This window comes from Kogia breviceps, chromosome 12 (assembly GCF_026419965.1).
Source record: "Kogia breviceps isolate mKogBre1 chromosome 12, mKogBre1 haplotype 1, whole genome shotgun sequence".
NCBI classification, from domain to species: domain Eukaryota; kingdom Metazoa; phylum Chordata; class Mammalia; order Artiodactyla; family Physeteridae; genus Kogia; species Kogia breviceps.
Genome location: NC_081321.1, coordinates 86,119,726 through 86,133,586, shown reverse-complemented (window position 1 = coordinate 86,133,586; position 13,861 = coordinate 86,119,726). Strand labels below are relative to the sequence as shown.

The 13,861-nt window shown below is 47.9% G+C and overlaps 1 protein-coding gene across 3 annotated transcripts in view; it reads right to left on the bottom strand.

The window, feature by feature from the left end:
* Positions 1–4,469: 4,469 nt before the first annotated feature.
* The window catches only part of TXNRD1 (thioredoxin reductase 1), a 67,745-nt gene continuing 58,353 nt past the window's right edge, over positions 4,470–13,861 (bottom strand). For all 3 annotated transcript variants that reach the window (XM_067010013.1, XM_067010012.1, XM_067010014.1), the window contains one exon: positions 4,470–9,962. In XM_067010013.1, coding sequence (XP_066866114.1) covers positions 9,900–9,962 — 63 coding nt within the window. In that variant the 3' untranslated portion in view covers positions 4,470–9,899. The remainder of the gene's footprint in view (positions 9,963–13,861) is intronic.

Here is a 13,861-nt window from a genome sequence, read left to right as displayed (position 1 = left end):
CTCTGAGTACAACTTTAACTGTAACCCATAAGTACTCTCCTTTTTGTTATTTTCAGTTATCATAGTTTTAATCACCTCTTTGATCCAGTTTTTTTGTTTGTTTTTGTTTTGTTTTGTCTTCTTGCGGTATGCGGGCCTCTCACTGTTGTGGCCTCTCCCGTTGCGGAGCACAGGCTCCGGACGCGCAGGCTCAGCGGCCATGGCTCACAGGCCTAGCCGCTCCGCAGCACGTGGGATCTTCCCAGACCAGGGCACGAACCCGCGTCCCCTGTGTCGGCAGGCGGACTCTCAACCATTGCGCCACCAGGGAAGCCCTTTGATCCAGTTTTTGAAGAATGTTTCTCAATTTCCAGGTGGGTAAGTTTCCTAAATTTATATTTTTGCTTCTGATTTATGTAATCAGATATTATAGCTGTTATATCTCATCTCTGTGAAATGGACTCACGTTTCTTTTGTGGTTTCTACAAATGTTTCATGGACATAAAAGAAAAATGTGTATTTTCTATTTGTAAGGGCAGAGTTATACAAACTCAATGATCATGTCAAATAGTCTGTGTACTCACTTCTTATTTTGGTCTCTTTCAGTGTTTTCTAAACTGGAGCCATTAAAAAACTCACCTTTGTGATTTTTCCTGTATCCATGTATCAGCTGTACTGCTATTTAATACATTTATTTTAAAGGGAAACCAATGTCATTTGTCCTCTTAGCTCAACATGAATATGGGTCTAGCACAGGGCACTGTAGGCTCTGAAACGTTTGAGAATGAACGTGTTACAGGCTGAACTGTGTCCCTCCCCACCTCCAAATCCCTATGTTGAAGCCCTAAGTTCTAAATGTGGCTGTATTTGGAGATGGGGTCTTTAGAGAAGTGATTAAACTCAAAAGAGGGCATGTGGTGGGGTCCTCAGACAACATGATTGGTGTCCTAAAAGAAGAGGAAATTTGGACACAGACACGGCGAGGCATGCACAGAGGAAAGTCCATGTGAAGACACAAGAAGGTGACCGTGCACACGCCAAGGAGAGAGGCCTCAAAAGAAACCAAACCTGCCAACACCTTGCTCTTGGAGTTCTGGCTTCCAGACTCTGTTGTTTAATCTGCAGTCTGCGGTATTCTGATACGGCAGCCTGGACCAACTCATACACAGTGAATGAATGGGTAGTTCCCTTCTCAGGTGAGACCCGTCACGGAGACCAGAAGTACCACCTATGACCCAACCTCCACTTCAGCCTGCCCATGGTGGGTTTGGGGCCTCGCTTGGGACTCACAGAGCAAGTGGACTTGCCTCGGAGCTCGTGGGGCTCAGACCTCGCTCTGCTGAGGGACCCATGCGTGGGTCAGGCCCCCTTGGGCAGCAGCGGTTAAGTGTTGCCCCAGGCCCTGCTGGAGACTCAGACCTTCCTCCTGTTTCGAGACCTACAGCCCCTAAATCACCTGGGATTCCCTTTAGCCTGTTTTCAGGCTTGTTCTGCTGAACTGCCCAGCTGGAAGTTTGGGGATTGAGCTGAGGCCACTTGTCTCCTTCTGTCCCTGAGTCTTTTTTTGTGTGTGTGTGTGGTACGCGGGCCTCTCCCGTTGCGGAGCGCAGGCTCCGGACGCAGGCTCAGCGGCCATGGCTCATGGGCCCAGCCACTCCGCGGCATGTGGGATCCTCCCGGACCGGGGCACGAACCCGCGTCCCCTGCATCGGCAGGCGGATTCTAACCAGTGCACCACTAGGGAAGCCCCCTGAGTCTTTTTTGGAAGACTAGACTTTCCCTTGCTTTCCAATCAACAAGCTCTCAGAACAACGCCAAGTTCACAGTAGTAACTTTACACATAATTGTGGAATGAAAGCACACGGCTGGGTCCCACTGATTTTATCATTCTTGATAACATCCATCACCTCACCTTTTCATGACAAGTTCCCTCTTTAGGCTCCCTTTCTCTCTTACTCTGACCTGCAACTGCCTACAAATTTCTCTCTCCGACTGTCCTTCCACTCTTCATTCTGACCAAACAGTGTGAGAGTAACAGCCGACTTTACCATATGCTTTACTCTCGGTGCTTTACATGTATCGACTCATTTAACCCTCGCAGCCACCCTAGGGAGGTACAATTAACATTCTCATTTTGAAGATGAGGAAACGAGGCAGAGTGAGGTTAAGCATGGATAACTTGGCCAAGAGGTGGCAGAGCTGTGATTCTAACCTACGCTGCATGGGTCTGGAGTAGGGTAGGACGCTAATCTGCCCCAAACCTGGCTGCTCATCATTTATGCAGGGCCGGGATGAGGGTGAGGTGAGTGAGGGCCCGAGGGTGCGGAATTGAATTCTCGGAGTTGTTGCAGGAGCCGCTCCCGCCCTTACGTGACCCTCAGTGCGCCTGCCTCACTCTCCTCACCACAGTCCCGGCCCCGCAGTTGTGTACCTCCTCTGCTTCCCGGAGCCCCACGATGATGCCCCGCAGCGTTGGCCTGCTGTTGGAGGCAACTTACGACTCATCTCTCCATCTTTCTCTCATTTGCTATTTCCACGTCTTGACTGGTTATCTGTGTGGAACATCCTTTGTCCACCCCTTGTGGATCTAAAAACCTGCCACCTGGCATTCATAGGAAGGGTCCCCAGGAGATCCCCTTGAAACAGGAGGGGAAGGGGGCAGGGCTCGACATTTTAAAAGAATGACAGCCGTAGGACATGACAAGAACTGGTTAGAACCAACTAGGTCCAAGATGGCATAAGATTCGACTTCCAGTAGACCTTGAGCTTCATTATACACTCGCTGCAATACATTAGCTAAATGACACACCCACAGGCGCCATGACAGTCCGGACCCTAAAAGGTCAAAGTGGGCGTGGCCCAATTCCTGGAAATCCCCACCCCTTCCCCAAAATAGTTGGAATGATCCTCCCACTCATTAGCCTATGAAATTACCCAGCCCATAAAAACTAACCACCCCATATTTCAGGGCCTCGCACCTTCTGAGATGGCCCACATTCTGTCTGTGGAGTGTGTTTCCCTCTAAATAAATCCACTTCTTACCTATCACCTTGTCTCTCACTGAATTCTTTCTGCAAGGAGACATCAAGAACCTGAGCTTCATTAAATCCTGAGACCAAGTGTGTGATCTCTATTAAAAGGCCTTGGGTTCAAGTCCCAATCTGGGTTCTGGCTGGGTTCGAGTCCCAGAATGTGGGTTCGAGCCCCAATCTGAGTTGCAGTTTCACCCTAGTCCTGCTCTGTTCTCCTGGCATGGGGTACCTTCCTTTGGGGCAGCTGCTGGTTTCTAGCAGAGCTTTTCTCCTTTTTATCTGCACTCATGCCCTTGGGGCCTCATCTTTCTCAGGACTTCAAACATCCTCTCTGGGCTGACACTCTGACATTTAACTCTCTATCCTGAACTTCTTTCTGGAACTCCAGACTCATGTGTCCGGCTAACCATCCAAAACCTACTCGGATGTCTACAAGGCATCTCAACCTCGGCACCTAAAACTCGAGCTTCTGATATTCCTCTCGAACCTGCCCCTCCTCCATAGTTTCCCCATCTCAGTGAAATGGCACCTCCAGCCTCAATCTTTCCAGTGTCGAAGCCCAAAATACAGAAGTCATCCTTGAACCTCTCTCTCTCTCATCCCACATCCAATCCAACACTAAGACCTCCTCTCAAATTATGTCAGACTGGGATTTACTCACCATACCTACTGCTACCACCTTGGACTAAGACATCATCTTCTCACCCCTGATCACTGCAGCAGCCTCCACGCTGCCCAAAGCCTCAGGCTGCCCTCAGACCAGCCACCCGAGTGCTCCTGATCCCCTTGAAGTGTGATCAGGAAGTGGGGTCACACCCCTCCTCTGTTCAGAGCCCTCCAATGGCTCCCAATGCTGCTGCCTCTTACTACAACCAGCAAGACCCTACCTGACCTGTTATCTCTGACCTTGACTTTTATCCTCCCCCCACCCCACTTGCTTGCTGGACTCCACCCACCATGCTGGACTTAGACTCATTCCCCCAACATGCCCATCATTCTCTGCCTCAGGGCCTTTACACTTGCCGACCTCCCTGCCTGGAATGTTCCTCCCCCCAGGATCTCCTTCACCTCCTCCAAGTGTTCAGTCAAATGTCACCTTCTCTATGGGGTCTTCCCTGACCACCTTAATTAAAATTCCACTCCCCACGCCCCACACACCTCTCCCCTTCCCTGCTTATATTTTTCTCTATGGCACTTATCACCACTTATTCAATATAATGACTTATTTATGTTATTTTTGCCTATTTCCCTCACCTATAATGTAAACCCCTTGAGGACAAGGATTATTGATGTTTTTGTTCACTGCTGAACTCTCCTGCCTAGAACAGTTCCTGGTACATAGTATTTGTTGAAAAAATGAGGGACTGTGTACATTCACCCACCCTACCTGACTGCACGCACCTTCAGAGTGAGGTCTGTGTTTGTTTCGGTCAGAGTTCTCTAGAGAAAGTGGACCAGTAGGAGATAGATTCATTTATTATAAAGAATTGGCCCATGCAAACATGGAGGCTGAAGTCCCACCATCTGCCATGTGCAAGATGGAGAATCAGGAAAGCGGTGGAATAGTTCAGTCTGAGTCCAAAGGTCTGAGAACGAGTATCTCCGAGGGTCAACGTTCTAGCTCAAGCAATCAGGTAGAAAGAGCCAAAGTCTTCCTTCCTTTTATTAAGGCCCTCAATGGATTGGGTGATGCCCCCACCCACATTGGGAAGGGCCAACCATTTTACTGAGTCCACTGATGAATGCAATTTCATTCAGAAACATCCTCAAGACACACTCAGAAATAATGTTTAACCATCTGTCTGGGCATCCCTGCGATCCAGTCAAGCTGACACATAAATTAACCATCAGTGTTCATTCACTCTGTATCCACTGTGCCTTGATGTACAGCACATGCCATGAAGTTTGTTTCTTGTCTCTTCACTCCTTTAGCAGCTGCTCTTCCAAGGTGCTGCTTTTGCAATTATGAGGCAGGCTCTACCTCATTTTCCTGACAGACAAGAAGGCGTCCCCATCACACACGCAGGAAAGCCAACACGGAGGGCTCCTCTGCCTCCCTTCAGGTCAGTCTGCATGCATTTCCTGCACACCTACTGTGTGTGCTGACCACAGGGCCAAGGACCTGCCTATTGGCTTTTTCAGAGTCAACACATGCTCTCATACCCTTCAACTTCACAGCAATCAGAGTGTGCTTACATGGCTGGGTGTTTCTAAGCACGTAGGAGAATTTACAAAGGAGATGGTGGCAGGAACAAAGTAGTATCATGTTGTAGAAAAGCACATAGTTGGAAGCCACATGGCTTCTGGTCTCAGATCTGTGGTTAGCTGTTTAACCTTGACCTTGATGTTGATCGGTCAGCTTCACCTGTCCAGCCCTCCGTTTCTGCACCTGTAGACAGACTTGGAGAAGCTGACCTCCCTTTCCAATCTCAAAGCCTATGAAATAGCGCCTGAGAAACGAACAGCTGCAGTAAGGTTGTTCAGTGGTGGGATCATGCTCAGAGATAGCCAAGGGATCCAGAAAAACCTGTTCTGCTCAGCTCCTCCAGAGACTCTTAGGAGTGCCCAGGGGGCAACGCTCCGTATCACTGATATAGGGCATCAGCAGGAAGGGGTCTGCAGGAAAAACCTGGGTTCCTTAGAGTGAATTTCAAATTAAAATGAAAAAAAATTTTAAGCTCTTTTCTTTTTCTTAAATAAAATCTTTTGAAATGTTGAAAGTTGAGTGCTCCGATTTAAAGTGGGTTTAAGGAAAGAGGACCTGGCCTGCTTGTTGTGTGACCCCTCCAACTCCCATGTATTCATTATCGATTGCTGTGTCACAATTACTCCCAAACTTAGTGCATGTTTAGACCATTCCCAGACCTCATATCAAGGATGGACTCATGGATGGTCAGGAAAGGCCTTCTGCTGTATTCTCTGTCTTTAGATAGAGTCTGTTCTCCTAGCTCCTGTGTGAGACCTTGATGGACGCATTCCTGCTCCGGGCATTCTAATACTCCCAGCTGCCCCCTCCCCTCCTTTTAAAGCTATCTGAATGAACTACTGAGTAGATACAAAAGAACATTTGTAACAAACATAAATAATGATGCAACAAATGCACAAGTCCTCCACTTGGGTTGGGAAAGAAGCCTTTAGGTCCTGGGTGCCCCTTCCTGACTCCAGCCTCTGCTCTGTCCCTTCATAGGTAACCACCAGCTTAAACTCCATATTCTTCATTTTGAATTTCTGTTTCCATTGCGGTTCTACTCCAACTGTCCATCTACACACACACACATATTGCTTAGTTCTGCCTGTTTATGTATATAATGGAATCACCCTGTACATATGCCTTTGACTTTTTCACTCACTGATCCACTGTTTGTAATATGTATCTTGCCATTACTTGTCTTCTGTTGTATGGATACACCGCAGCTGACCTGTCCATTCTTGTTCTGATGAATATTTGGGTTGTTTCCATGTTTCATTTTTTGCTGTTGCTAACAGTGTCGTTGTCTTTCGGTGCATAGATGTGCGTCTGTGCTGGGTACATACCTAACGCATGCACAGGATTTTGACTCTACTGGGTCATGTCAAATCATTTTCCAAAGTGATTGTACCAATTTACACTCCTCACAGCAATAAATGTGTCCCATTTGCACCACATCTTTGCCAACATTTGATACTGTCCGACTCTCTAAACTGTGCCACAGAATGGGTCAGAAATGGTATTTCACAGCAGTTTAAATGTATTTCCTCAACGAGTGACGTTGGCCATTTTTATGTTTATGCCCTTTATACTTCCATTAACATTTGGATCAAAGGTTCCTGGCATGAGAGATGAACAGTATCCTGAAGTGGTCATCTCTCATAGGTACTGATCCAAGTGGCAAGGCTCTACCTGCCCACACAAATACACAAAAGTTTTACGTGCCTCTGTAGCGCACTTGTAGGCTTCGTGCTGGAAGCTACGCAGCACACAGAGGTAAAGAACCCTAATTATCTGGAAGTGGCCTCGTGCAGGGTAACCCGAAGTGCTCTAGGGAGAGTAGAGTCCTGTGGAGTACACGCAGAAAGAGTTCTGGCTGGAGGTGGCCCAGCGCAGGGGGGTTAGGAGCGGTGTCTTTGGGGCAGAGGTCAGAGGTGCAGGTGACCGGCCCAGGGTCTGACAGAGTGCCCAGAGCCTATTTACAGGGCTTTGGAAGACCCTGAGGACTTGGCACAAGGGAAGCCTGAGGAATACGATCCTGGCAGTAGTGTGAAAATGCACCGGCAGTGTTAAGACCAGTTAGAAAAAGCACTAAAACATCTCAGACAAGGCGTTTGTTATTTGTGCGGACAACACCGCTCGAGGGCATGTGAAAAAACGATGGGACCCCAGGCTTCGGCTCAGTCGCCCTTCGTGAAAGCTCCCATCCGTCAGAGATGAATGAGGCAGACTGCAAGGTGGTCGAGGGGTCTGGGCCTTTGAAGTCACAGACTTCTCTGGCTTCAGAAATGTGCTCTACCGCTAACTAGGTGTGCAGTCCTGAGCAAGGATTCCTACCTCTGAGCCTGCTCTTCCATCTGTAAGTGGGCACAGGGGCTTCCTGAGAGGGCTGTTCTGTGCCTGGTACACGCGGCAGTAACAAGCACTTAGCGGTACTGTTAGCGCTCTGCAATCACTCAGGACAGAGGGGAATTTGGGGACGGTTTTTGGTAAGGATTACCACAAGATAGGAGTTTCTGCTCAACAACTGATGCATTAGGAAATTAAGTGCATATGAGTGAATAATCTGAGCATGACAATAAACATCAATGTAAACATTTACTGAACCCCGGGTATGTGCCCGATCCAGTTCAGAGAGAAAGGAAGGCTCACGCGCCCTTCACAGGGCTGCTGTCAGGTGGGGCGGTTTGGCCACCTTAAAAACGAAGATTGACACACCAAGTGGGGATAAGCCGGAAAAAGAATCTGGAATGTCAACACGGCTAAAATGTGAACCTCAGCACACCAACCAGGCCCCAGAGCACAGCATCAATGAAGCTTACTCAGCACCTAGTCCTCACCATCGCCAACAGGAGCCCTCAAGTCCGTCTGGCTGTCAGTTGAACAACCCCAAGACCACCATTCAACGAGAAGCCGCACTGGGTGATTATTAACAGCTTTTAAGGTTTCACATCGTTTCTTTTCAGAAGATTTATAACAAAAATACACGGAATTTAATGTGAGTTCCGATACACGGGGCAATTACGCAGACAAGTCTATAAGGTGGAATCCTTCTCGTGGGGGCAGAACATTCTATCCCACAAAGAAGACAGAGGCACAACACGATTAGGCATGGTCACCCCATACTGCCTATGTTCTAATTTCAGAGATTGGCAGAACTGGAGGAAAAAAACAGATGAGAAAAAAACAAATTTAAAAATAAATAAAGAAAACTGAACACACTCGGCTGTCTCAATTCCCCTCTCCTCTTTTCCTTTTCCCATTGTCTCCACACAACCAGATGGGCCGGAGGGTGAGGCAGGGCTGCGAGGCAGACAGGGTCAGGGGATCCGCTGACTAAACGCTGGGCAGACGCTGAGTTCCCTGAGGTGACCGAGAAACGCACTTTCAATCAACCACTCAGTGCTGTAGCCGAGAAACACACCCAGAGGGGAGGAAACAAAAAAGGAGCTACAAGAGCTGCTGGTGGGAGGTCTGACGTCCACAACATGTTTAAAATCCAAATTCTGTAGTGGGAAAACAGCCTAAATATGATCCATCGTCAGTACATTTAGCCAGAAATCTGTAACTGCAGGGTTAATACCTCTTTGTGATAATACGAGTTGGAATGCTAATGGAGCAGAAACACTTCTGCCCAAATTCCACCAAGTACAGTCAACAGAAAAAGCCAAAACCATTTGGTTTTTACAGGAAAATCCTTCACATCTACCTGTGTTCAAAAATAATACATGATATTAACAGCTTTCTTTAAAGAAGTAATTACCACAAGAGTTAAATTGTTAAGTGTGGAAAGACTTATTTTTCCTATGAATAGTTCTTAGGAAGGGACAGATGCATAACACACATGAAATGTAAAGCTGTAGTATTTTGTGATTTTAGCTTAAAGCAAAAGCTACCCCCCAGAAAGTCTTTAAACAAGCGTTAAATGTTTCTCATTGCAAAAGATCTCAGCTCACTTAGAGCAGCACACAACAGACTAAAGACAGACATTTACCGTTTCTCCCCACTTCGGCTGTGCGTCTGCCTCCACGATGAAGAACAGTGGAGATCACGCTGTACGACCAGTTCCCTGCAGTGGAACAGTCCTCCAAACAGGCTGGCCACGTAGCCATTTCATCGTCGGTGGTATAGTGCCCGGGAGCACACCTGGCCAGGGGTGACCACTTGTTTTGGGGAGACGCTCTCTCCCCGGCACAAGCCTAAGAGCCACAGTGCGCCATCCCAGCAACGAGCCGCCTTATTTGCACACGGTGGCCACGACTTGCTTTTGTATAAAAATTGTCTGCTATCATCTCTACTTTCACTAACACGGCGGAGAAAAAAAGAAAAAAATAACCAACACGAGAAAGGTTGACAGTGAGAATAAGAAAACCTACAAAGGAGAGGCCATGCAAAAACTGCTTCGACGGTTCCATCACCACCCACCACGCGGGCTTGAGGCTGGTGACTTCATGGACGCCCCTCTGCGAAGCTCTGCCGAAAGTCAGTTTCGAGTGCGTCATGCTGACCCCAGTGCGATGCTGCCTGCCACCCACGCGTCACCTCCGGCGCATGAGATCCAAGGGGGCCTCGGGGCTGTAAGCCCAGGACACGTGGCTGCTGAAGCCCGAGAGCCTTCTGCAAACTTCGCCTTGGACTTGGGCAAGAAATACGTCAGTGGTTTGGAGTCCTGGCAGCAGCATCCACACTGGGGCTTAACCTCAGCAACCGGTCTGGAGGATGTTTCCCCCCGAGCGTTTGGTCACCGACAGTGTCGTGAATACCTGCAGGGGAGAAGACAGCATGAAAGTCGGACACCAGCGCAGAAGTTAACTGGGCGCAGCTCAGATAACACCACGGGACTTAGAATGACTTGGGTGACTACTTACAACAGAGACGTAATATGACCAAGGTAAGCATTTCAAAACCAAGGTGAAAGAGAAAAAAATGTAGCTTACATCTAATAAAGCACTTACTTGCATGAGGGTGATTAAAATAATACCCTGGTTGTTCATCAGTTCTCTAAAAGAAATGCACCATGAAATATTCTGGACACATAGAAAGAAGTGAAGTGTACTATCATGAACACCCTTGAGCCCACCCAACTCAGGGAGTTTCATAACACATGGTTCAAGCCCCATGTGTATCCCCTTCCTGATAACTTTCCCCCTCCCCTCTCCTTGACTGGTGCTTTTCTTTTGTAGGTTTTTAAAAACTTAATATGCAAATGGCAAGATGGTATATACATCCTCTTCTGCTACCTGCTTTCTTGGCTCAATACTTTATTTCTATTATTCACGCATATGGACACAGATAGCTCTAATTCTTCCACTTCTCACTGAATAGTTTTCAATTACTACAGTATACGATACCATATTATAGTATATATACTATAGTAGCGGTCCCCAACCTTTTCAGCATCAGGGACCGGTTTCGTGGAAGACAATTTTTCCATGGATGGAGGGGGGCGGGCAAGAAGGGGGTGATGGCTCAGGGAGTAACGCAAGCGATGGGGACTGGGAGGTGAAGCGCCCCTCGCTCATCTGCTGCTCACCTCCTGCTGTGTGGCCCGGTTCCTAACAGGCCACGCCCAGGAGTTGGGGACCCCTGTACTACTACAGTATTCAATTACTCAAATAGTGAGCATATTACAAATTACATACCCAGGCTCCTTTTGCTGGCCACTCAAGCTATAACCAATATGCTATCTGCAACGTGCTATGACATTCTGGTACATCTCCCTGCACCTGGAGCTAGAGGTACAACTGCTGGGTGCGAGGGTAGGTGCAACTCTGACTTGGCTAGATTTCCAAAGTGCCTGACCAACTGATGCTCTCATTTGCAGTGACTGACAAGTTCTCCTGGTTTCACACCCTTGAAACACTGGTCCTTGTGGACTTAGAGCCTAAGAACTTTAGGTGGCTTTGATTTGCTACTACTCAGGACTGCCTATACAAAAAAACCCAAGGGCTCTCAAACCCTAAAGGCTGTTCGCGCTGATTAAAATACACAGAAATTACAGATTCTAATTTGGCAGATCTAGGGTGGCGCCCAGGAATCGCATGTTTAGCAAGAGTCCCAAGTGATTCTAACGCAGGTTGCCTCAAGACCACAGGTTAGAACTTGAGGAACACCGGTGTAGGCAACGCACTGAGAATTTAACGCAAAATCCAAAGCCTAGAAGCCCACTGCATGGTAAACCACTGGTGGCCTAACTTTGTAGTTTCCCCAAACAGGAAACCTGCAGCTCTCCTACACTCTGTCTGTAACAGTAACTCTCTAAATTGCCAAATTCAGAGGGCACCTTGCGGCTTTCATTGCTCAGCCTCTCTGTAGCATTTCTTATTATCGATCTGACCTTCTAACAATTCTTTCTTCTTTTTGTTTCCGTGAAAGCACTCTTTCCTGTTTCCTTCTTTTGTGGCTATTCCTCAGCCATGGCTTAGAGGTGTGCTGCTGAAACATCGATTTTTTTTTTTTAAATTAATTTATTTATTTTTGGGTGCATCGGGTCTTGGTCGCTGCACGCAGGCTTTCTCTCGTTGCAGTGAGCAGGCGCTACTCTTCGTTGTGGTGCACGGGCTTCTCACTGCGGTGGCTTCTCTTGTTGCGGTGCACGGGCTCTAGGCACGCGGGCTCAGTAGTTGTGGCTCATGGGCTCTAAAACGCAGGCTCAGTAGTTGTGGCGCACGGGCTTAGTTGCTCCGCTGCATGGGGGATCTTCCCCCCGGACCAGGGCTCGAACCCGTGTCCCCTGCAGGCGGATTCGATTCTTAACCACCGTGCCACCAGGGAGGTCCCTGAAACACTGATTTTCCCCGGCCCTTAGGGTGGTCAGAGCCCCAGGGCGGGTGGGCTGCAGAACCAGGTGCCTGATCTGCTTATTCCAGTGTGCTGCCCAAACAATGCCACCGTCCACACATGCACGACATGAACAAGGCCAGGCAGCATGGCCCTAGGGGTCCTTCCTCAGCTCTCTCCCCTTTAGATGCTCTCGTTATGGTCTCATTCAGGCAACTACTCCCTTTCCGGTAGATGGCTCCCGGTGAATGGCAGTGCCACTACTTGATTGACCAGGCCACGTGCCATGCATCTAGAACTGACCCTTAGTTGACCCTTTATTCCTCTATTTCCATTACTGCTGATGTATCATCAATTAGTAAGTCTTAGATATTTTGCTTCTTTTCTGTCAAGTCTGATCCCTCTTCATGTTAACACTGACTGAACTGTGAGATGTTTGTTAGTTTCCAAAACATATGGTGCCTTCACCTCCCTGTGATGACACTGTGTGGAGCACACATTATACACTCCTGCCCTACTGGATATGGACATGGGGGGCAGGGGCTTGCTCTGGCCAAGGATACATGTAGAAGTGGGAAGCATCACTCCTGAACAGAAGCCTTGGGCACCAAGGTGCTTTTCCTATACCTCCTGCTCCTCTGCCATTCAGCCAGCTGTGCCCCCAGAAGAGGCGGCCCCATCAGCCAGGTCCTGGAGTGACGCTGGAACTGGAGCTAGGTGCAGCTGTTCCATGATGGCCTTAGAGCACCACAAGGAATAAACCTCTGTTTTTATCGGCCAAAGAAACCCCAAACAAAATCACCACCCAAACTGATCATCTATACTGCCCAGGCATGGAAACATAAAAGGACCTTTGTATAAAATCAGTTAAACTTAGAAACTTATTTGGCTGCTGAATACAATTAAGATGTCAATCCAAATCTTTTCGGTCACACCAAGTAAGTTGAAAGGTAACTCTAGTAAGACTCTGCAGAGTCCATTTGTCCTACTCTAACCCAGACTGACCTTTGAGAACCACTGAGTAAGTGTCATACTGAGACAGGAGGCCATGGCTGATTTGGGAGGGACCCCAGTGGAAGTGAGACGCACCAAGTGCTTGTATCACTGGCAGCACCCCTGGACGAGCTTTTTGGTCAGCTGCATTCTCTGACGCCTGAGAAACAACTGGTCTCCTGATGTTTAATACGAAGAGGAAAGAGCACAAGAAATCGAGGCCACTTCGACTATACAGGTCAAAGCAACAGGAATCAACATCAAAAATACTTGTGAATAAAAGGGGAAAATACTTTTGTGTCAAGGAGGAACAATACTGAGAAAAACCCCTGGTCGATTTTAGCCTTAAAAGCAGCAACAAAGCCTTTTTTCTTCCTGTATATCAGCAGCACCTCAAAAAAGTCAGACCCAAGTAATAATGGCTAGTAAAACATTTAAAGTATGAACCCAGAAGAAAAATGTGTGAACTCACATCCAAAAAAACAGTAATTATGAAAAAAAGGTTCATCCTTGTTAATAAAGATGTGTGAAAATCCTTGAAATAGTTATCTTTCATACTTATTAAAGAAAAAGTTACACTGAATTTTGCAACGTTTTCATTAGCACTCAAATTCAATGCTGATGACACTGTAAACTAGTACAATTCTTTTTTGAAAAGCAATACAACTCCTTTGTTTAAAAAATGTGTGACTGGGCTTCCCTGGTGGCGCAGTGGTTGAGAGTCCACCTGCCGATGCAGAGGACACGGGTTCGTGCCCCGGTCCGGGAGGATCCCACATGCCACAGAGCGGCTGGGCCCGTGAGCCATGGCCGCTGAGCCTGCGCGTCCTGAGCCTGTGCTCCGCGACGGGAGAGGCCACAGCAGTGAGAGGCCCGTGTACCGCAAAAA